Source organism: Oreochromis aureus, linkage group 2 (assembly GCF_013358895.1).
Source record: "Oreochromis aureus strain Israel breed Guangdong linkage group 2, ZZ_aureus, whole genome shotgun sequence".
Lineage (NCBI taxonomy): Eukaryota > Metazoa > Chordata > Actinopteri > Cichliformes > Cichlidae > Oreochromis > Oreochromis aureus.
Genome location: NC_052943.1, coordinates 2,241,461 through 2,266,352, shown reverse-complemented (window position 1 = coordinate 2,266,352; position 24,892 = coordinate 2,241,461). Strand labels below are relative to the sequence as shown.

Sequence of the window (24,892 nt, the reverse complement as noted above, 5' to 3'; positions counted from 1 at the left end):
ATTTTTAGCTGCATTCTGCTGCTGATACATACTTTAGGTTTCTGAATATTAAACTTGTTGCTGCCTTTCATAGTGTGTAACTTGAAGGCCCTGAGTACTTTCTCCCACACTGAAAACACTGGAATGATAACATTATTTGAACATTACCTAATAAGACTGATTCAGGACAGACAATTAGTTATTCTAAACTTTCCTAGCAGTCCTTCACAAACAGGGAACAGTCTGTCTATTCTCTCCATCTGTCAGCTGCTGCTGGCTCTTCCTCCTCCTCTTCCTCACACACTCCTGAGTTTGTCCTGGTGGATCATCAGGGGTGCAAAGCCTCACAGATGATGTGCAGCAGTGGGTCCCTCAGTCTGTCCTCACTCTGGACACTTGCAGTCGTCACACATGGAAATCAAATGTGTGATAAGCTGCAAGATTCAAACACAAGTGTAACTTATAAATACATGTTCATACTTTTATTCCACAATCAGAGAGAAAGAATCAGAGAGAGAGTGCAGGACAGACAGGTGACAGTCTCAGGTGTACACACTGCTACAAAACAGCACAACAGAAGGAGGATTTAGTGTTTGTGTTATTACGAGTGCTAAACAAGAAGAGTTCCAGATGGTCCAGTGGACACATGTGTGACTCCTGTGATTAAAGCATCTTTCTTTCAGCTTAACGAGTGAACCGTCAGCTCGTTCAAACACACGTTAAAGTCCGTTTGGCTCGACACCACCGAACAGAGGCAGCAATATAACATAGCTAACATTAACAGTGCAGTGAATCCTGCTTGTGCCGTCATATTCAGGACTGCAAACCGAGCAGCATCACTGACTTTCAGCTTGTTGTGTTTGTGGATATATGACTGACTTTAATTATCCATAAAATCATCACATTCTCTGTAAGATTAAGGTCGACTATATATATATTTAGAAGTAGAGGCTTTAAAACCAAGTTACCGCTGAAAGTACAAACATCGCTAATGTCACATAACTTTGCCGACATGTGGCCAACAGTAATGTTTTAATGTTCTTAAACATTTGCACATAAATAAGTGACATAATATTCAGTACTTACTTCTGACAGTTCACTCTTCCGCCGCTCCCTTCTGCCGTATTTTGCGGCAAAATTATCCACACCCACCGCCGCGCTATGGATTGTGGGATATATGGGACCACGAAGCGTGCACCGGACCACGCTTGATATTTGGGGAAATCGACGGTGCATTTGGAGTATGCATTTGAAGTACACTTTGAATTGGGACAGCCTAATCGCACTTGAAATGCGTACTTCAAGCGTGCATACCCTGAATTGGGACACAGCCAGTGAGTGATTCGCTCTATGATTCAGCACAGGAGGGAGGGGGTGAGCGAGTCCTGAGTGATTTGCTTACCCTACGATTCAGCACAGGAAAGGAGGGGGTGAGTAGCTCAAATGTGCTGTTAGCATGTTAGCAGAGCGATGCTACTGTGAACCGAGGAGCTATTGTCTTGATGTGAGCTTCTACTCAGGGTTTTTTCTTCCAGTTCAGAACAGAAATGTTTTTGTTAAGCTACTGGATGTTGTGTTTTTCTCCACAGTTTTAATTATAAGCTAGATATGTTGCTGCCAACAGCAACAGGGATGAGTCAGTGAGTCAGTTGGGCTTGTGAATCATGATTCATGAGTCTGTGGGGAATAAACAGTGGAAGGGGGAATTAGGCTACGGTTCGTGCCGGCTAACCGTTAGCCGGCGGGCGAGTAGCATTCCAGCCTGTTAGCCTGTCTGGTGTATCGCCCGTAGCTCACGGGTTAACGCGGCCAGCAGGGCTCTGCTTGTAGCTCGGCTACATTAGGGAAGGCCGTGCTTGGTTTTCTGAAAGCATTTAAATGGCCCGCCCCTCCCCCCCATCTCATGCCTCCAAAAAAAGAAAGCGGGCTACTATGGGTAAAATGGCTGCCACTGCTGTGGACTCCAGATAGGCCAGACAGGCCATGGGCTGGGTCCCCTCCCACACCTGTTTGCTGATTCACTCCTGGCTCCGCCTCTGTGAGGCCTGGGCCAGTGGAGGTTGGCTATCAGGTGGCGGATGTTGAAGAAGCTTCCATCCTCTCCTCCGGTGTTGCCCACCTGTCCCTGGGCTGCCCCCTGCTGGTCCCCAGGTACAGTGCTGCGGTGCTGCCTGTTTTAAGGTTTTTTGTTTGGTTTTTTTAGCACCTGATGGCTCTTTTTGGCCTCTCATCCGTAAACACTCTGCACACTATTTCACATAATTCTGTTTATTTTGAAAAATCTCATATTCTTCAACTTTATTGTGAAAGGTTTATGTGGAAAATAAACATGCGGACAGCGGAGCCACGCGATCGTTGTTGCATCGCATAAAAACAGTCGCTTGTCCGTCCGTAGTGTGGTTATATTAAATATAAGAAAAAGGGAGAACTTCAAAAATTTTTACAGTGACCATCAAAACGATGAAAAAATATTGCCGTAAACAGTTTATTTTGCGACACCACAAAACAAACGATAGCGTATAATATGAAACGATAGACGTTTTCATATCGTCATCCGATATATATCTTTATATTGAACAACGTTAACTGCAGTGTTGGTTGATTCTGCTGGATCCAGATTCTTAACACACAAACACATACTGGACACTGATTCCCAAAACAAAACGCTGTATTATCAGTCATTACTGTTTTGATCTCACTGACATGGGCCTTTATATTCTGTTTACTCTTCCACAGCTGCATTCAGTTCATTTAAACATGTCCTGCTGATGCTTCTTCACATTAAAACTCACATTGGACTGATTACAGCATGACATCATCGCTATTATTAACTGACTTCTTTATGAAAACAATGCAGACATATTTGGCTCCACTGTCAACAAACTTGCTGCTCAAGTGTTGCATTATGAAATCATTCAGACTGGAACTGATGTAAAGTTTCGTATTACTACCTAGGGATGTCCATGGACGTCACAGGGTTGGCAGGCTGGCTGTTGGGAGGCAAACCACCTCCAGCTAAGCCCAGGGCAGAGCTATACTCCAGCAAAGGGGACTGGAAGGCCACGTGAGCCTGCTCGGGGGGAGGCATTTCCTTCTCTCTAGCACCAATCTTCTCGATGTCAGGTAGAGCACTTGATGATGATCTATCACCTGTGGTTACAGGATCTGACACCTGGCCACCTTTTCTTCTGCTCAGTCCAAACTTAGATATGTCAAGACAGACGCCAATTATCAGCCTGGAGAAGACATCGCGAACGCTTCCTGGCCATCCCGTGTAGATGTTAGTGAAACTGTTGGGAAGACAACGTTGGAGAAACGTGAACATTTTATTTGTACTGTATAATCTGCAGATTCTGACAGAAGTCTGCAACTATCCTTTGAAGCACCGCTCCTCTCTAAAACAGCAATAAGGATAATTATTAGGTTATTTACATTATTATGTAAATAATAAAGTAACTTAAAGCAAAAATTGGGAAACGTAAAGTCCGAAGTCTTTATATTAAGGGCCATCAGTCAAACAATATTGTTTGCTCTGAGTGTAAACAGAGCGCGTTGTGTGTGACGTCTTCTTTTGCACATGCGGGCCGCTTTGAGGGTTCACACTAGTGATGCGCGAATCATGAACGAATTGTTCAGTACTCGAGAATCACTTTACTGACTCATGAATCATGATTCACAAGCCCAACTGACTCATCCCTGTTGCTGTTAGCAGCAACATATCTAGCTTATAATTAAAATTGTGGAGAAAAACACAACATCCAGTATCTTAACAAAAACATTTCTGTTCTGAACTGGAAGAAAAAACCCTGAGTAGAAGCTCACATCAAGACAATAGCTCCTCGGTTCACAGTAGCATCGCTCTGCTAACATGCTAACAGCACATTTGAGCTACTCACCCCCTCCTTTCCTGTGCTGAATCGTAGGGTAAGCAAATCACTCAGGACTCGCTCACCCCCTCCCTCCTGTGCTGAATCATAGAGCGAACGAATCACTCACTCACTCACCCCCTCCCTCCTGGCTCACAGCTTCTTCTTCTTCTTGGTTGGCAACCAATGTTAAGGCGCACTACCGCCCCCTGGCTCACAGCTCAGTGGACATTTAGATGAGAAAATATATATTTGACACATGTAAGGAAAATACTAATAAAATAAAAATAAACAAAATAAATGTTCCCTTTAGAAATTTGTTTGCTCTTTTTTGCTATATAAAATAGTTGTTTTCTTTAAGAATCACTCATCTTAGCAGTAGGATTTACATTAAAAGAGAAACAAATTAAGTTTGAGTGAAAATGTACATTTTTTGCACTCTCTGGTCAACTGACTCAGTGACTCAAATGACTCAAAAAACCCGATTCACTTTGGTGAGTGACTCATTAAAACTCGATTCAGTAAAAAGAATCAAATTTACCATCACTAGTTCGGTTGCACTGTCTCCTCCCGGGGTGTCTTAGAGTTACCCAGTACATATGGAATATGTAACGGTGTGCTAGAGAACGTACGGTTACTGGGTAACCGTGGTTCTCTTAGGCTACGTTCAAACTGCAGGTCTTAATGCTCAATTCCGATTTTTTTAATCAAATCCGATTTTTTTGTCTGCTTGTTCACACTACAAGTGTGTGAATGTGAGAGTGAATGAATAGTGGCATTGTAAAGCGCTTTGGGTGCCTTGAAAAGCGCTATATGAAATCCAATCCATTATTATTATTATTACAAATAAAATGTGACAGCAAACGCGCTCTAGTGTGAACCCTCAAAGCGGCTCGCATGCGCAAAAGAAGACGTCACACACAACGCGCTCTGTTTACACCCAGACCAAACAGTGTTGTTTGACTGATGGCCCTTAATATAAAGACTTGTTTCGGACTTTACGTTTCCCAATTTTGCTTTAAGTTATAAAGTTATTTTGTTATTTACATATGGCCTAATAATTATCCTTATTGCTGTTTTACAGAGGAGCGGTGCTTCGAAGGACAGTTGGAAATTTCTGTCAGTCGGATTTGATGCGCTTTCGCCTGCAGTGTGACGTAGCCTTATCTCTCCATCTCTCTTATCAAGCCACTGGGAGACGCGTTCCAATCAAACTATCACCGGTGTCGCGTCTGCACAGCTGTTTTATACGTGAGCTGTGGGGCGTGGCCGGGCGAGCCGGAGTGTCTTAAAGAAGTATCCACACACCACGACCAAGGGGGGGAAGGGGGGGGTCATACCCCGTACATATGGAATATGACAGATAGTCTTCCCCTAAGAGAACCAAGGTTACACGGCAACCGTACGATATATAACTCAAATTCAGAGTTCAGATATTATGCAAGAAATAGTATTTAAGCATATCTGTGTCATTTTAAGACCATTTAAACCCAGGAGACAGTTAATAAGGTTTGCATGTGTTGTTAACTTCACAAAGATTTAAAAAAAAAAAAAAAAGACTTTTTGAAATGTCATGAAAATGTCAGAATTGAAAATTAAATGACCACAAACCAACTCTTGCAGGCTGTTAATTCCACCAGCCTACCCTACTTAGGAAATGTCTTTGTTTTACACACACACACACACACACACGTATATGTGTATATATTTTAAAGAAATACAAAGGTCACAACAGCTTTTTGTTTGCAATTTATTGCTTATACAAATGCTCTCTAAACAATTTTTGGTAAAAATAAAAATCTATCAATAATAAATCATAAATAAAATCATCACAATGACTTACATGACATTATATTGCACAATTATAAGCCTTATTACAAGAATCACAGAACACAAGTGTTGTTGCTCAGGTTGTGTGTAGAAGGAATGTTCAGAGGTCCGTGGGCTGGGACTCACAGCGGTCGCCTCTAGAGGGCAACAGCGAGTCTGACTGTCGGCTGTCTTTTTTTTTTTCTCTCTCTCGTCTTTAGTCAAGTCAGTCGATTATCTGCTCTAAAAATTAAAGATGAAACAAAGAAGTTGTCGACCAAACCACCATCATTTACATTTGAGCAAAACATTTCATTTCAGTCTGTTCTGGCACAGATGCTGAATGTCAGTGCTATTGAAAGAATTATAATTATTTTTAAAAGAAAAAAAAAGAAAAACACAGATGTGAGTTACTTAGGTCAAAAATACACTTTGTTCTTCTGTGATCAGTCTCGTCAGACTGCAGTCTAGATAGGAAGAAGTCCCTGTGGTTTCTCCCCGTCCAAATGCAGGTTTAGAGATGCACCCTTCTGTCAGCAGCTTTGTCAGGAGAGCGTCAGGCCAGCTTTTCACCGGTTCAAAGCAAATTTCTTTGAACAGAGTCTGCGTGCATCTCAGCTCTGACCAACGCAGCTTGCTTTCTGTCTGAGGATTAACCAAATGGCCCTCTCCCTGTCTGGCTTGGCAGTTTGTGATTGGTCAGCTACAGAAAGGCCTGAAAGACGAACCAGCCGATCCTCATTTTCATGCATGTGTTCAGATACTGTCCACCTCAGCCCTGAGCTCAGGACACAGCTCCTTTAGTAACATTTCCATCAATACCTAACAAACACAGGGAGACAGGGGAAAAAAAGAAATTGCTAGGAAATCTGGTTTTAATGAAACGCGGATGTTGGAAATGTGTGTCACGCTTACATAGAGAAGATGCTTATTGGCATTGGCCTCCTGCAGAGCACTGAAGATCTTGATGATGCCGTAGCGGGCATTCTGCTGCCCAACTAGATTTGTGAGTGCATCTGGTGGACGAGGAAAAGCATGCTGAATCAAGCACTTTATTCTTTATTTCTTTTACACTGCAAATATGTGCCATCATAATAAATGAAATAACAATAAGTCACGCCTGTGTGTGTGTGTGTGTGTGTGTGTGTGTGTGTGTGTGTGTGTGTGTGTGTGTGTGTGTGTGTGTGTGTGTGTGTGTGTGTGTTGCTACCTGGGATGTTGTCAAGTAGTTTCTGCTGAGCGCGCTCCTTGGTCTCAGTGCGTTCAGAGTCCGTTCGGGCTTTGATATGTGGCGCCAGCTTTCCATCAGGCCAGAAGGTGTCCCTGAACACACTGATGTAGCACACCAACATCTGTTCACAGAAGATCCAGTTTACAGTGTCCCGGATCTGTCTGAAATACACGAGAGAGGCCTGAAAACTTTCATCTCGGGTAAATGTATAGTAGGTGTTACGCTCTCTACCTTGTATAGGTTAACAAAGCCTCTGGATCTGGACTCTACAGATGATATTTTATTGTGGATCAACAATACTGCCAGACCACTGACTAAAAGAGTACTTCTCAGTACTTACTTGTTGATAGTTCGTCCAAATGTCACCTGGACTAGTGCAATTAAAGTCTTCCTCACCCACTTAAACACTGAGTAGGAAGACAGACAGACAGGGAACGTGGTCAGATAAACAGACTCTCTTGTGATGTTACACACGCTTGTGTTGGCGAATTCTAATAGTGTCCTGCTCACTTCCTCTGAGTTCAAAGATCTCTCCTATGAGCATGAAGCAGGGTTCAGCCAGAGCATCTTTCCGCCCGTCTGTTTCATCGTAGTCTGACAAGTCACTGTCGTCATCGCCATCCTCCTATGAAGAAAACGCGCAGCGCACATCATGCAAATGAGGATGCAGGACAGCCTGGGAATGCTGCTTTACTCGTCGTGCATGAGTGTGTACCTCAGTATGGGAGAAAAAATCTCCAGGTAACCTCTCCAGGAAGGAGGCCAGTGAGAAAGAGGATTTCTTCTGAATAGACATCACCTTCAAACGTTATATAAGATATCATTACTATAGAATGGTCTGCATACAATGGACAAAATCATCCAGATAACACAACCATCAGGAAGGTCTGAAACATGAAAGAATCCCTGTGAATCCACAAACACGGCCCTGTTATCAGTGTCTCCTCATTAATGATGCCAGTGTCAAATGAGTAGTGACCCTTGTAGGAAGCGGCTCTGCCAGTGTTGCTGCTCTGACACTGCACAAAGCCATAAACGTGCGTAAAAGAGCACCAATAAGCTGGTGGTAATTAGAGCAATAACCTTGTATTTAATGGCCCATATTTGATGTAAGTAATTACCGCTCATTAAATTCACAGGGTCATAATTTCAAGTAACAAACAACTCATGTCAGAGAACTTTACCTGATTAACTAATACAGGAAACTAATGCTTCTTCTGGTTTTGGGTTTAAAATTGAGTTTTAATGAAGTTAAATGGTTATTTAACTTTTAAAAGCATTAAAACAGGACAAAGTGGTGGCTTTGAAAAGAAAGGAAATATGTGATACATTTTTGTCATTTCACACTGTACACCCACACCGTGCATTTGGAATAAGGACTTTAAGGTAAAAAAGAATGATTAAAAAACTGCTGTAACATTCATGAATTACAGTATTTTGTCACTGCACTTCCATTTAATAGACGCTAAATAAAATATACAATTGCAAGACAACAATTTTACACCCGGGTGGGGCTTGTTTCTTCATTATTTTATGAAAAAATAAAAATTGAAATTTATAGCCGACGACAGAAAAATCCAACATCACATGAGGTCTATGGGATGCAAACCTCTGGTAGTCATTAAACGTGAAGAATTAAGAAAATAATCATATGTACAATCTTATCGCTTATGAATCTGTAAAAATAGCGAAACTGTAACACCTACAAGATGATCTAATATGTCAGTTAAACCCATTGAGTTAACTTTATTTCAGATCCATTGTTGTTATGTACAGGCAATAAATTTAAAAAAGAAATGTCCAAACACTTATGGAAATAAGCATATATTATTCCCTGTTCTTTTTAAAATTCAAATATGAGAAATGGCTTACCTTCAGATGCTCTGGAGACGGGCTGAGGAAAGCATAGAGAGCCTCTGACTGGCACAACCGCTCATCTGTTAGGAGACGCTAAAACACACACGCGTACACACGCACACACACACACCTGAGGTCATCATCAACAGCTGTGATTATAAGCAGAAGAAGCTTTTGTGAGCACAGACTTTGTAAGGTTACAGACCTAGTTACAGTGTAATATTTAATTAAAAGAGCTCACGCATGTCATAGACTGAAATAGGTTGTGATTCAGCGCCCTGGTTTTTGTGTGTTATAATTAACAATGTAGAGATAAAGTGAAGCATTTGTAAATGTATCACAGCAGGTGATAGAGATATAAAATATAGATGCAGCAGCTGCTCGTTTACCTGGAGAAAGGCGTTGAGTTGTGTTTTGCTTTTGTCCAAAAACTTCTGGTCAATGGATTTGAAGGGAAGCTTACTGAGTGATGGTAACTGGACCTTCTTCAGTGATGGAAAACACTGAAGGAGAGACACATTAACAGGTGATGATTTTACACTAACAGGAGGCAAAATATGTGTATTTTTGATTTAAATAGCTACTCTGTTTACTCTTGTTAGATTCAGAAATGCATTTACAACCATAAATTAGTCAGTAGAGCAGATCCACTGACTAAAAGCATGCAGCTCTCCAGATGTCACAGATATTAGATTTCATCTAAACCAATTTATCACTGTACAGTGATCTCATTTAGTCACACAGAGGACTGGAAATGCTTCCAACAAACAGCAGTCTCTGCTTTCTGTGGCATGTAGGCTGCAGTAAATCCATCATCATATTATTTTTTTTGTTACGAGTCTTTCCATTTCAGTGCTACACAGGGAGCTGCTGACCTTACTGGTTTATTGTGCAGGAGACATGAAGCATTTAAACAACGAGGCAGCAGCAGCTGACACGTCTGTGTGCAGCTTTGGTGCCATGTTACCTCTGTGAGTTTGCGGTGCAACATTTGGAATTCAGTGAGTTTCCTCTGGACGCTCCAGCGACTGTTGGCTGTTTCTTCTCCTTCCACCAGGCTAACACACACACTGTAACAAGCTACAGTCTCACCACCTTCCTCTGCAGCCTGAAATACACACAAACATACACAATAAACCACCACCTCCTTACTCTGGAGAGAGCTTACTTGGGAATTTACAAAAAGAACCCCAAACAAACAGATGTAGTATCCATACAGGGCGTATGAAAAAAAATCTGATATCAAAAGGTGACTTTTTTAAAAGTAAAGAATATAAAAGCTGAATGTAAAGTTTTATGCTGCTCACAGATCCTCTCTTTTTAACAGTGCGTGATTCAGTCGTTATCGGTGAGTGGCCTTGAAATTAAACTCTTTGAAATCAGAGGATTCTTTTTGACACAACCTGGATATTCTTTATTTAGGCACATTAATATATACGTGGTGGGGTGTGGTTTGTGGCTCAGCTGCAGGGGACGGGTGGAGCAGTGGAGTTCAGAGTGTACTGTCAGGGGAGGCTGACACACCTGACCCTGATCATCTAATGATGTCTCCCCTGTTAAAGATGTTGCCAGGACCGGAGGAGAGGGTGGTGTTGTGTGCTACAGGAGCAGGGCAGAAGGCTGCGCATGTGGGGAAGTCAGTCAATAAAGGACGTGTTAAACTGCAACGCTGCTGTTGTCGGGTCCTTCATTGTAACAATATATTTTTATAATTTAGTATAAATTTAAAAAGCATATACACATGTAAGTACACGAAAGACCAAAATGAATGTAATGTGAATGACTAGGGTCAGATTTAATGACAGCTGGAAAAACAATCTTTTAGCATTATAAAGCTACTGTCAATATTCATTAACATAGTGCAGCGTTAGGGCTGGCCTTAGTGCATGTTATTTGTAAGAGTTTTGAAGGACGAGGCACTCAGGCAAACCTGAAGTGTGTTTGATTAACATCCAAAAGTTACAATGTTTAACACTGACTTTTGATAAAAACATGCAGCCTGGTGAAAAACTAAAGAAAGAAAGAAAAATATATGCTTCTACACACATCAAAGTAACAGTAATATTTTCTCACACACACGATCTGACTGTAAATGATGATTTCTGTTCTTCTATGAATTTCATGTGCACTGTTAGTAGATCAACCACAGAACTTTCCACTCCCACTGGGCCATTTCTGTGATTGCAGCATGAAGTTTAGTGAATCTAATCCTGTATAGATAAAGAATAGAAATGTGCTTGAGCTATACAAATGTATGTGTTGTCCAATCTATTTTCTATACTAAAGCATAAAGTATGCTGAGTATTTCATTATCTGTGCTGTGTGGCTCATTTCTGTTTCTTCTGTGCAAGAGCATAAAGCATGAAGGGCATGCTTGCAGACTGCTGTAAACTGTTTAGGTGAGTGCATCATTTGTTTCTACACTCAGGTTCATCGTTTACCTCAGCTGTAGTTATCGTAGCCCTCCAGTTCCCCAGGTTTTCACACCACCAGTCGGTCCTTGTGATGTGTTGCTGAAGTTCGCTGTGTTCTTTTTCCATGGCTCCTATTTCTTCTTTTAGTTTGCTTACTATCTGCAAAGCACACACCAGAGGCAGATAAGCACGCGAGTTACAGTAAGATGGCATTATGCTGAACCACAATAAAAAAGTCTTTGCATTAAGAGGTGTTTTCAAAGCACTACATTAAAGTTGTCACACATCTGTAGATCCTAACAGGGACCACATCAGATGAATGGGATTTTAAGCCAATCAGACATCCTGCAATTGGTTCCACTTCATTCCAACATCCTGATACTCAATACTGAAGTGATCCAACAGACTGTATTTAGCACATTGACCTATATTTTGTTACCTTCTTGTCTGGTTTGGGTGCATTCTGGATTGAGCCCAGGGCTTGTCGCTTGTACTCCAGTTTGTCATAGAGCTGGCGTAGTTTAGTAGCAGCATAGCTGGCCTGCTCATTGATTCCTTTACTGCCCTCGTCACACACCTCCTCTCCTGTATCTAGACCCTGGCACTTCACAGAGGATACAAAGAAATAGGCATCAAGACTCACAAAGAAAAGCAAGTGTTAAACACATTCATGTAGAAGTGTATGCGTGTGTGTCATTTGCGTATGAATGTGTCTCACCCCTTCTCCCTTTTCCTCCGGGCTACACCGCGATTGGCTGTGATGGTCGTCTCGTCTGATCAGCCTATCGTAGAGGTCGGACACCAGGAAGGAGGGATAGTAACGCTCTCTCATTGTCTCAGCAACCTGAGGCATGTGTGAGAGAAACACAAGTTTCCACTGTTACACACGCTTTTAATGATCGAAGTTCAACAGCTTTCTTTTGAGATTTTCAAGACATCCACCGTCAGCTGCTGTAGCTAGATGTAGCTGCAGCTGGCTAAGCAGAGCAGCACATACCTGTTCTTGTAGTTTAACAAAGACTTGTGTTCCTCTGTTCCCCACCAAACTCTGCTGGATCTCTTTCAGAAGAAACTTCTCCACTGGAATGTCTCTGCTCTCCACAAAGAACTTTTGGTAAATTTCCCCAACAATTTGGGGCACCTCATTCTGTCCAACACAACAAAAATTATTTTCTCACATACTTTTCTCACCGTTTTCAACATTTTTTTGCTTCCCTTTTCTTTTTTTAATTATATATTCACAAACTGTTACAATGGCTGATGCTCATGACCAAAGTTTTGAATAACAAATAATCTGAATAAAATTATCTTACTTCTTCTCTCACCTTTTTTTCTCCACTCACTGTGTTTATACATAGCTCTGCATTTATCATTAGTTAGTATTAATCTCTGGATCACTAACACGTCCCGTCTTCCTCCCCTCACCCTCAACCGGTCACGGCAGATGGCTGCCCCCACCAGAGTCTGATTCTGCCTGATTTCTTCCTGTTAAAAGGGAGATTTTCCTTCCCACTATCGCTGAGTGCTTGGGTGTCATTTGATCGTTGGGGTTTTCTCAACAGGCAAATGTGATTTGACACTATTTAAATAAAACTGAATTAATGTAATCCCTTTGAGCAAAAATCTCAAGTTTCTGTTTTTCTTATTTCTACCCTTAAGTCTTTATGTGGTGAGAATGCAAGTGGACATCCTAAATTTGGTCACATCAGTGGTGTTAAATGGAGAGGAGTGAAAATAGCTTGTTTCAGACGGTAGATGAACTAACAAGCAGCACCAAAGCTTTTGATAAAATGAATAAAGTTTTCCCTTTTGTCATCAAGCACTCCCATTTTCTACTTTTGTGTACATCTCAGTATGAATGCCATCTCCTCGTCATACCTCTTGAGCTCCTGACAATGAAACAAGTAACTTCAAACAGGAAGCCTAATGAGCCGTCTTTACTTTGAGCAGTGTTGGGGTAAAAATCTCTAGAATGTGTGTAGCGGTTACCTTGTTGGCAGTTTTCAGTGTTTCCACCAGTTCCCAGAAGCTTATCAGAGCTCTCTTATCTACTCTCTCCATGTAAACTCTGAAATGATCCCTGTAACTTGGATTACACAGGATGTCATCAAACTGGAGAATCTGCATGAGGGGAAAGAATTTTTAAAAAGAACCAAAGTAATTTCACACCTTACAGGAAATAAAGAGAGACCGCATCAGTTACATTATATTTTATTTACCTTCTGGCTTTGAGGCTCATCGTTGTCATCGGCCCCTCCTTCCTCACTGTTCTCATAGTTTGGCCCTCCAAGGAGGCGGATCCTTTTTTCACATTGTTTCTTAGCAACAGTCAGCTGATTGATATATCTTTTCATATCTCTGGCTCTCAGCAGATCGGCCTTCATGGCTGCTGACTCTTTACCTTTTTTCTCTAAGGGAGAGGGAAAGCCTGTCTGAGCAAGTTCTGGCCACATAATAACACAAAGGCGCACAATCACCTGGTGTGGAGCCACTGAACTATCGGGATAAAGCTGATACATACCGATGGCCTGATTCCATGAAAATGTGCTTCAAGCCAAGCACAACAGCAAGTGAACTTTATTGGTCATTGATTTTCAGATGCAGCATGTGAACGCACTTGCAATTTTTACAGCCGACTGGCCTTTAAATGTACTCATGAATTCATTCACTGTTGAACAGGGACTGTGCAAGAGTCTACCAGGTGGTAGAGCAGGTCACCTACTGATCGGAAGGTTGGTGGTTCGATTCCTGGCTTCCCCTAGTCTGCATGCCAAATATCCTTGGGCAAGATACTAACCCCAAATCGCTCTCCGATGCATCCATCGGAGTATGAATGTGTGTGAATGTTAGCTAAAAGAAGCACTTAGACAAATGTGCTTGTGTGAATGGGTGAATGCACAAGTTGTGTAAAGCGCTTTGAGTGCTCAGAAGAGTAGAAAAGCGCTATATAAGAACCAGTCCATTTACCATAACAACAAACGGCCTGTGCAAACAGAAACCAGTACTGGGTCTCCAAAATCCCCAAAAGCAAATTGAAAAGTGCTGGTCCAGAAATTGTAGTGTAGTCCAGCAGGACCACACAGTATAGACAGTATAGTGTTTAAACGTGCACATGGAGACAGATTATGGACCGTCCCCCCCCCCAATCAATGAGAATAAAAATTAGGCGCTGCACTGCAGGGCAGTTCAAATCCACTCATTCCCTTGTTTTGTTTGTAAATCTGTATCATCTGGTGCTGTGTCCATCCGTTTCAAACTTTTACATGTGCCAATACTTTCCTTCAGAGCCAGCCACCTGCAACACTAATGATGTATTCCCATCAGCCTTTGCTGTAGCACATTCACTACTGAAGTCGCTCTGGTGATGTCATAACCACGCTCACATCATTTCCTGAGCAGAAGCTCACACAGCTGTCCAGAACCATCACTTTCACATTCTGCTTTAAATGTCACTTCCTGAGTTCAGCCTCGTCTTTGACACGAGGCTGAACTCAGGCAATATTGCAAGTGTCTGACAGATAAAAGTTCACATCACTTCTCTGCATATTGTTGCAAAACAAGCAGAATTGTGACTGTACTCTTGTTTACTTCTATGAATAAATGCCTATATTGCATACTAGCTAGCTTTTTAGGGGCAGTGAACGTGAACTGAAACGCTGCCATACTTTTGAGGTTTTAAATAGTGATGTCTTGGTAAACAAAGCCATCGTCTCATGCAGGAAGCTGTAGTGCTGTCTGTACCTTTCTGCTTCTTGAGCTGAGGCAGGCTGCTGATGGTGGTGGCATGAATAATCTCTACCACGATCTGATACCTACAAAGGAGGAAAGACGGGAGACAAATACAATTATTGTTTCCTGAAATCAAAATGAGTGGCCTTAGATGAATTACGTCAAAGAAAGATGGAAATATAGTATGGAAAGTGACGAGGCCAAAATAAATCAAAACAAACAAAAAGAATAAATATTTCAGAAAGAAGCCAGTACTGAGCCACAATTTCTCAAACTAACGAGACAATATAGCAGTATCATGTCTACCCCGCATTTAGATCAAGTATATTGCTGCAGAGACATCGTCTGTTCCCATGGTAACCCCTGAGCAGCAAACAGATTTGGTGGTTAAGACTGCCTGGTTAACATGTTTGTCATTATGTATACAAGGGGACACGTGGTTTGTTTAATTGGACTCTATGTAGGTACAGGATAGCCTACTTAAATGAGGTATCTACTGTGTGTGTGTGTGTGTGTGTGTGTGTGTGTGTGTGTGTGTGTGTGTGTGTGTGTGTGTGTGTGTGTGTGTGCGTGCGTCTGTGTGTGCATCTGTGTGTGCGTCTGTGTGTGCATCTGTGTGTGCATGTTGTCACTGTCATGCCTGAGTTGCTTGAGGAAATTGACATCAGTAGACGTTGATATCAGTTTGATAAAGTCTTCATAGGAGGCAGCGTAGGTGTAGGCTTTCTTCTGCTGCTCAGCCTGCTGCTCCCTCTTTTCCAGCTGAGACAACAACATCCTGTTTATGGAATCTGGATCACTGAGTACCTCTACCAACGGCTTCAGAACTGGAGAACACACACAAAGATAAAAATACGTTGACGTAAAAAGGAAGGACGAATGCTCTTGATGAAGTTAGAACCACAGATTTCTGTGATGCATAATAAAATGGGACACTGATCTAAATGATTCTCGGTGTGGGAAATGGGGGAATGCAGTTCTAGAAACAGAGCAGCAGCTAGACATCAAGATAACACACATTTTCTTATGACTCTATCATTTCATCTGTTCCTTCTCACAGTAGGAACACAGATGTAATCAATACCCCTGAAGACAACAGCTGCATTCAAAACAACACTGACAACACACCTGCTCAAGAGGAAAGGATGACCACAGAGTTTGTAAGATTCCAGTTTTTCTTAGTTGAATTCCAACATTTTTCAAGTTTTCCGGTTTATCAGCAGGTAAATTTCCCAGAACAGCTCAAACATGCAGCAAAACAAATAACAAAAGACCATTGATTCATGTGTCAGGCCAGCAAAATTGCACATTTGTTTCACACCATGTAAACCAACGTGTACTCTGGAAACAAGAGCCAAGTGCAGCAGTAACAGTATGGTAATCACTGCGCTCTGCTGCAATGCAGGACAAGAAGAAAAAGCATTCTGTATCTTCCTGTATTCTGTTTTCCTCTCCTTGCTTCACTGCCACACTTCCCTTATGAGTCAGTGCTGTTACAACAGCTAAAAGTACATTTTGCAATGCTCAATAATTACATGACAATTAAATTATTTATAACATGCAGTAGTGTCCAAAGGTTGTGAGCCACTCGTCATTTGTTATATTTTGTTACATCCCTGCCTGCAGCTGCCACACGTTTTCCTCTGAGGAGCCACCAGGGTGGAGCATGCTCTGCTCACAAATCATCATCCAACACTATAAAAAGATCTGGTGTGGAGTTGCTCGGACTCAGTGTGTGCCAGCCTGAGAGTGATGAGCTGTAGTGAAGTGCTTTGCCTGAGTTTGGACTGAAATTAATGGTGGAGCTACTAGTGAGCAGCTCGTGGCTGCTGGCAACAAAGCCTTTTCCTTTGGCTATTTAATCGTCCCTCTGAGTTGAATCCTTTTTAAGAAAATTGTTATTTTCATTATTGTTACTCCCCTCATCCCCTGGCCTTTATTCAAGGACGTATCAGTGAGGAAGGCACAAAGACTGGACAGGCGCTTTGTTGTTAAAAGCCTGTCATAATAATATTTGTTCCAATATCTTTAGTCAAATCTAATAAAAATGCCAACGGTAGGACAGTTTGACTGGCAGAAAATGCACCAACAAGGCGATCTTGTAAACCTTGTCAAGATATGACATGTACATGGTTTAAAATAAGGGAAAAAGAAAATGAGGAAACTGGCCAAGTCGAGGACAAAAGAAGAAGTCACAGGCATAAAAAGCAAGCAGATGGAGAGTAAGTGAAAGTCATGTAATAGGCAAAAACCAGCAAAGACACAGGACCTGAGAAATGCATCTGACCCTGCAGCTGATACTGCAGCTACTGTTTGTTCAAACGTCACCAGAAATGGTCTCGGAAGGCTGACTGTAAAGAAGTCATTCTTAAGGAATGGGAACAGGGAGAAAAGATCAGTGGCAGGAGTAAGTGATAATGGAGTGATGATTTTACCAATGCAGTAAAACCATGCTTGGATATCAAAAAAGGGAACACACTGGAACACCATCAGCCACAGACTGGCCTCCGCAGAGCACCTCAACATTACTGAGGCAGTGTGAGATCATCGAAACGAACAAAAGACAGCCAACACCCAAAGAAGACCTTAAATGGCTTGAATGCCCTTCAAGCCTGAAGAACTATACCAGCCTGTGCTGAAGAATAAAGGTGATCATACAAATATTGACTTTCAAGCTAGTGAGAATTGTACAGACTGGTTTTGCCTTATATTATTGTATTCACATGTATGCTTGGATATGACTCAATAAATCGCTGCACCTGTTTCTTATTTTCCTGGCAAAATAAAAAGAAACGAAAGAACTCAAGAGTTCTACATAGTACTGTATATTAAAGAGTAAAACTATTCAGCAGAATATTGTATATTTATTCTTGGTAGACATTTATCAGACACCTGAAGAGCTGCGAGTATTATGCATCTATGTCAACAACACCTCTCAGTGTTACATCTTTCACTGAGCAGGTGCAACTATTAAACAACTAGAGGAAATGAGACACCATTTGTGTTTTTAATTACAACTGTGCTTATCATGAATTGTGTCCTAATGTGTTGAGTAAAGTTTCATTCTATTCAAATGAAATCCATTCACAGTGTATGTTTAATTCCCCAATTATGGGAGTGTGACACTGACAAACGGTCTGTGTTATGTAAGGCAGGAGTCCACCAAGAGGATGGTGGACATTTCATCACCATGTCTGCACTGTGGAGCAGTTTCAACTACTCTTGTGTTTAATGACTTGGAGTAGAGCCAAAATAAAGATATAAACACTCAAGGACTGTGCTACTTGTAATAACAATCCATAAGACAAAAAAAATCAATGACTCATAAAAGGTACATTAAAACAGAACATATTATTCTTTGACAACAATAATGAATATATGTGACTTCACAGTTTGTGACCACGACCAATTAGAATCAGAATACTTTTTTAATCCCCAAGGAAGTTATGTACCTTTAGTAGTGATGACTTCAGTGAGACAGCAGCGTAGTGTGTGCGACTTGGCATCCTTTTGTGGCAGCAAACACAGCAGTAGTATTCTGGCTACACAGCGGAGGAAGGCCAGCTCCGATTCCGGACTGACCAAACAGGGATGGAGAGGAAACGGCCGAGCCACTTCCTCTGGTCTGGACACAGACACAGACACACACACAGACACACACACAGACACACACACACAGATTCAGAGACAAAGACAGAAACACAAAGAGACGGAGCTGCTGTGAAGTGTTATTCTGTCACAGCTTAGATGTCATATTATATTATGAGAGCTAAAGCTTCGCTGCCTCTGTTATTCATACTTCAGCTGTGTTCAGCTCGCAGTTTTTGCTTCTAAAGACACGCTGCTGCTGCTGCTACATTGTTCCCAAACGATTAGAAATTAGGCAGGCCAGACATCACTGCAGTGCAATCAAATCATAAGTCTCATCTGACTGGCCAAGATAATAAAACCAGATGATGTGTGAATCATCGCTCTGCCTGCTCTTTTTCCTGCACATGCGTGTGTGATAGTGTACCTGGCACACACTGAAGGGGGATTTTAATGCTGTTACGCTGGACCAAATTGCAGCAATTTCACACCATCTGTGTACATAAAATTATGGTACTAGGTATGGACACTGGTGGGAAGGGAAATCTTTTCAGTAACAAATCAAAGATGGAACATATTTCCTGATAAACAACTGTGAGTCATACCTCTGTGCAAAGAAAGCTGTTAGAGGCTCAGCGGCTCCGACAGTAACACATTATTTGACTAGCTTTCCCATCCTTGATTTGCAGGTGATGAATACTGTGGGAGAACTTCATATAATTAAAGAGTGTGTGCTAGTACACCTTGCAGATGCAGCTTTGAGGTCGGTGAAGTGTGTGTGTAGAATCCGGATGCTGTCATAACACACTACGTTGACGAGGTCAATCTCAGCAAGCCTGGATCTCAACTGCCCAATCATCTGCCACCAGTCCTCTGACAGCATGGAGTACAACTGGCCTTCATCATGACTCAAAGGAATGTACCAGGACAGGATATAGTCTCTGTAGGCATAGTCAAACACTGCGGAGAGAGCGAAAGAAAATCTAAATGCAGTTTTTGTTAGAATAGACAAACAGCTGCAGTCAGTACTCTTCTGACAGTAACACCAAATGGCTTTTTTACATTTCAAGCTTTTGATACACAAAAAAACGCTGTCTAAACTCTGTTTTCAATGAGCCACTGAAGAAAGCAACGGGTGCATCGAGTTTCATTTCCCCAAAGCCCAGGTGCAGCTTATGAAAGCTGGAGGGTGGTTCACACTTTCCATCATCTACTTTCTGTGCCCGCTTTTCCGTAAACGGTCCCCAGCCCTCCCCCCGAGAGCTTATCCCAGCATTCATTCTGTGAGGGGAAAGCTGTAACTGGAAACGTCACCACCCCATCACAGAGCTGACTCATAAGGACCCTTAGATACACAAAAAAAAAAAAAAAAAAAAAAAAAAAAAAAAAAATCACTGGCAATCCCTCAATTTCAAATGATGTAACTACAGGAAGAATGTAGCAGGAAACTACAGCACCTGGAGAAAACTGACAGAAATATATAAATAACACCCAGACTCCACACAGACGGCTGCAACTGGAAGGTTAATTTTAACCCTGGGAACACCATAGCTTAACAGTGAGCGGTCTGCTTTAACTAGCCGCTGAAAACCAGATTTTACTGGTCAAATCTTTAACTTACAAACTGCACAAAAAGCAAAATCACAGAAAACAAAAAAAACAAAAAAAAACACAAAAAACAGATGCAATCTAAACATGAGCAGCTCGTCCAGTATTCTAAACAGTGCTACATATACAAGAAAAAATGAATTCAACTGTAAAAATTAAATTAACATTATCACTTGAATAACTGCATACTGATCGAGTTTTGCTTTGAAGAACAGTGTGGCACGTCCCCTTCTCTGTGAAATTCAGTTTTAATGTGTGAACCAAACCAGTTGTTCTGTTTTGATCTTTTAACTAAATGCAGTCTCTCTGCCTTTGAAGTGTATGCAGTGATCCAAGCTAACCCTCTGTAAATTACATACAGCACATTATCAACATCTGATCTGGAGGAGAAGCACCCGAATATCTCACAAAGGACATGACCAACAGCCGTCTTGTAAGGAACGACTGTAAAGCACATACTTTGTCACCTTCTTGGGGTTTTTCCCTTTAACCAGAGACATGCAAGTTAAGCGACCCTACAACCTATATGTGACAATGAGTTACTGCTGTAACCAAAATGCATCCGTTCAGTGTGCAGCCTTTAGGCACTGGAACTGACCAGAATCAGTGCTTTAGAAAACAGATGAAGAGGGGGGATGAATGCACTCTAATAACAGATAAAGACCAATCTTGCACAAGTGGATTTGCTCCATTTCTCAGTTTCCACTTCAATCAACATTATGCTCTTACACTACTTCTTCATCTCAGTTAAAAAAAAAAAAATAAAATAAACGAGACACAGTTCAGCAGGTATTTTGTGTTGAGCAATCACAGTAAGCTCCTCTGGAAAGGTTCTAACTAGAATATAAGTACTCTGCTTGCTTTAAATGCATCACTCTAAAGAATCCCACAAAACACATCAAGATACATCAAAGCATCGGTTCACTGACACAGCACATCTTGATTATAAAGCTAATAATATCATAAACTTGTATCACACAACAACCAAAGGACCTTTTTTTAAAAACACACAGAAGGATGTGCAAACACACACCCCCTCGGTTTAAATCCTGGAGCCATCTGTTACTTGGCAGGCACACACACTCATCTACTGAGCGTGCATAGGTGCGCGAGTGTCTGTTTGTGGCTCCCAGTGTGTACACGCCTTTAGCGTTCTACTGGTTTAATGTGTGGGAGAGATGGGTGACAGGTCATGGTGGATGACAGAAGCAGAGCTCCATCAGTCAGCAATTTTGTCAAAAACAGAAGTTGAAACTTTTTCCATCAGTCAGTCATTTCAGGAAGGGTCTCCTAATACTACTGAGAGTGAAAAACAGATTTTACTGCTGTGTAAGCTTCGAGTTTTCAATATGAAAAAAAGCAAAGTTATTTTCAGAACAGAGCACGCCACAATACAAATCAACATGACTATCCTTTTGAATCACCAGTGTCAAAGTGCAATGTTATACAGTGTGTTGTAATGCCACCAAAATATGTCTAATTCGATGACAGTGTTGACCCTGTAAGGTACTACATTTTAAAAATTCTGAATGACACCAGTCAGAATGGATGTCCTTATTAAGGTCATCTCAAAGTTTATGACCACAGCTGCTGTTCATGTCTTTTGTTTGAGAGTGGCAGCCAATCAGTAGCATTAATGGACGGTTCATAACACTGTTTCAGACAGTGTTATGAACAGACAGTGTTATGAACTGAGGGGCTAGACCAAGGCCAAGTGTAAGATAAACTACTACAGTAGAGTCCACAAACAAAACAAAAAAAATGCAGAGCTTGAAAAGAGCATAACTGTTAAAGGAAAAGTCCTTTTATGGAATTTTGAACTTTTTTTACTTGAAATTCAAACAATGAAATAACTGAAACTGAAATTTAGAGGAAGACACATTTGTGTTTGCTTCTGAAGTCCTTCAAAAAACTAGCATGAATAATCAATGAAAATCTTACTCTTCTCTGATAGCCAATTTAAAGCCTTTCAAAAAATGACCACACTTGACTCTCAAGTGATCTTACACATCTGACTGTCATATGATCCAATTTCAGAATCCTGATTCGCTCACACATTTTACTCTATAAAGACAGGATGCCACAAAAGTGCCAGAAACAGAAAAAGCAATTGGTAGAATATCAAAATCTCCTCACACATCAAGAGCTCCTTATGTATTCACATAAATGTGCCACAAAACAGGTGACAATTACCTTCCTTCAGGGCTTTGTCCACATTGTGCGACACCACCACTCTCCTGCTCTGGCTCGACTCCTGAACTGGCACCAAGAAGCGACCCTGAAAAGTAGCCAAACAGGCAATTCCAGTTAAGGAACAACATAAAAACAGGAAATACAAGGAGAGAGAAGAGCTAGGACTGAGAACTGCGCGTCTAATAGGCCTAAAATCATGACAAATGAAGCAGCCTAAACTGGTCACAGCTCGTGAAACATGTCACTCAGACTAATGTTTGTGACAATACTCATCCACTATCAACATCAATAAGTCATAAGTGCCACAGAACAGCAAACAACACGGATGAAAGGCAGCCGCTGGGCTAAGGGATGCCACCAACCGGCTGCAAACACCCAAAGGCTTTCCTTAAAGAATAAATTACCATTTGTTGTGTGTATGCGTGTGCTCAGTGTGGCGAATCAGGCTAAATCCAGAAGAATGACTGTACCTCATCTATTATAGAACACAGCAAGGATAAAAGAGCAGGGAGACATCATCAGAGAGACAGAGAGGGTACAAATGCTGAGGTGGAAGGAAAATAATTGGGGCAGGGAACGAGAGGAGGGTGAAATGGTTGAGAGGGCCAAAACAGGAGGCAAAATGGAAAACAGACGCTCAACAGGTGTGGTTTGTCAATAACGCAGAGTGTGCGAAAAGCCCTTAGATATAAGTCTGCACGTGTCAGCAGTAGAGAATGTTTTCTGATGAGACACAGTGTGATCCTAATGAGATGTCGCACAGAGCTACAGTTTGTGTGTTCCTGAAGGTGTGCTGCATGTCCCTTAATGAGTTTGAACAAGCGGTCTGCTTACCATGAGCTTGTTGAAGAACTCCAGCCATTCAGAAGGCTGCCTCCTGCTCCGGTTAAAGCAGCTGACTTTGAGAGGACTCTTCCTGACCAGCAGGGCAAAGCTCCCAGCCAGGAAACACAGGAGGGCGAATGACACATAGATGAAGAGCTTTAAGAAGAACGAGGTGAGAGACAGGCCCCCCCATGCCAGCTGAAATACTACTGCTGCCACCACGCCCAGGCAGAAGGCTGGGACGAACCGGAAAGATGAGCCGATGGAGGAGGTAGAAGCGGCGGACATGGGCCCCTCTTCCTCTCCCCCGATACTGCTTCTCCCTCCAGCCGGTGATGTAGTGGTACTCGAGGGGGTGGGCATACTGCGACCCCACCATCCATATATGTGTCACTGCTAGTTATGCTGAAACGTCGCTCCGCTGGTCTGCACGCCAAGTCCCAGCGGGAGGTATACTGTGTACACTCGTGTATACCCTCGCCTACAACACTGTCTCCAAAAAGAGGCATCCCCGCTCTGACATCTCCTCACCAGACACACGCCGCTATGTTCCCCCACGCTCCTAGCGTCGGCCCGCCTGGCAGCAACAATCACGGATCCCCGAGAGCTTTCTCAGCCACAATACGGCGCTCCAGACAACAAAACAGGACACCGGGCTTCTCCTGGGAAAAGGCGTCAGGCGCTATCAGAAAGCAGAGAGAGGGAGAGAGCAAGGGAGTAAATGAATGGAGAAACAACCACCGTCACCTTGGAGACACTTTCGGTGGAAGGGTAGCTCACCGACTGTCGTTTACAATCTACGCTAGCAAGAAGCTACGCTAGAAAGCCAGCATGAGTTGCCGTTACCTGCTTTAAAACGAGGAGGAAAACATCATAAAATACAAGGTAGAGTCAAGCAACCTCGAACTTCTGTCTTATTTGGCTGCCAAGCTAACTGCAACAGGCGGCTAACTAGCTCGCGTGCTAATTAAGCAATTTAACATCAGCTAACGTTAGCTTACTCACCTATCGTTAAAAATGGGGGTGGACGATAACACCGCTACATTCCCGCTTTTCTCTCTGTAAAAGAATGTTCCACGGGCCGTTTAGTAATGGATTAAAAGTACCATAAACGCTGTGAGAAAAAAAAATGTCTCCAGTTCAAATGCCTCTGAAAGATAAAAACAAGTACTGTGTTGTTTTACTTGAGCTCCAGCTGACTGACAATCTCTCTAAACGTGAAAGGGTGTTAGCCAATCAGCGCCGGCGTTAACCACCGACGGTGCGTCTGTTTTAACTCTGGAGATAATGTGAGTGGACGGGGCTTTCGCTTGAACCTATCTGTAGCAGGGAAAGCACCGCCCATCGGGCAAGTTGGTTATGCTAATTAAGCACACCGCCAGATAGAGGATAATAGTTGGCTTCTGATTGTGTAGATTTTTTTATTTATTTTACAGACACTGGCTTAAAGGTGATATTGTGTATTTACACAATGATAATTTAGATTTCACACATATTTTTTGCATTCCTATTTCCTGTTGCCCTCACCCCTATTTTCTATAATGATAATCACAGGCTTGCATTTTCTTATAATTGCTGCACTTGTAATGATTGGCGTAAATTTGTAGTTAGGCCATTATTAGCTCCAAAAGGCTTTATGCAAATAAAATAAGCCATCTTCCTTTGAAAAATCCAGCGATCCATAGATAATACACAGTTGTCAATTCATGGATTCATTGTCAGTCAAGTGAACTGGGTGGCTTTCTTTTATTGTCAGTATCCTTCTTCAGATTACATAAAAGCATTGCTGTTTG

The 24,892-nt window shown here is 42.0% G+C and overlaps 1 protein-coding gene across 3 annotated transcripts; it reads right to left on the bottom strand.

Moving 5' to 3' along the window:
- Positions 1-5,581: 5,581 nt before the first annotated feature.
- On the bottom strand, positions 5,582-24,355 carry snx25 (sorting nexin 25). 3 transcript variants are annotated; one of them, XR_004200491.2, is made up of 23 exons: positions 24,105-24,355; positions 23,109-23,781; positions 22,275-22,359; positions 19,217-19,433; positions 18,338-18,510; positions 15,526-15,712; positions 14,898-14,968; positions 13,376-13,566; positions 13,146-13,277; positions 12,154-12,303; positions 11,875-12,000; positions 11,596-11,760; positions 11,184-11,315; positions 9,710-9,850; positions 9,132-9,245; positions 8,758-8,835; positions 7,601-7,684; positions 7,396-7,510; positions 7,226-7,292; positions 6,865-7,046; positions 6,570-6,670; positions 6,069-6,476; positions 5,582-5,897 (listed from the first exon to the last, which is right to left on the bottom strand). XR_004200491.2 is itself a non-coding variant. In XM_031757252.2 (22 exons), exons 2-22 carry the CDS (start codon positions 23,460-23,462, stop codon positions 6,411-6,413), a joined length of 2,931 nt encoding a protein of 976 aa, XP_031613112.1. In that variant the 5' UTR covers positions 23,463-23,781; positions 24,105-24,355; the 3' UTR covers positions 5,582-6,410. The 3 variants fall into 3 exon arrangements, 1 of the variants encoding a protein (XP_031613112.1); XR_004200492.2 differs by having other exon boundaries at positions 6,084-6,476; XM_031757252.2 differs by having other exon boundaries at positions 5,582-6,476.
- Between the last annotated feature and the right edge of the window lie 537 nt (positions 24,356-24,892).

What these genes read in the sequence shown, in the direction of transcription:
- snx25 (XM_031757252.2), bottom strand. Translation starts at nt 23,462, where the DNA reads ATGCCCACCCCCTCGAGTACCACTACATCACCGGCTGGAGGGAGAAGC. An exon ending in GGACAAAGCCCTGAAGGAAG is followed by an intron (nt 19,434 to 22,274) that starts GTAATTGTCACC and finishes CTCTCTCCGCAG; the next exon opens with TGTTTGACTATGCCTACAGA. An exon ending in AACTCAACGCCTTTCTCCAG is followed by an intron (nt 8,836 to 9,131) that starts GTAAACGAGCAG and finishes TGTGTGTTTTAG; the next exon opens with CGTCTCCTAACAGATGAGCG.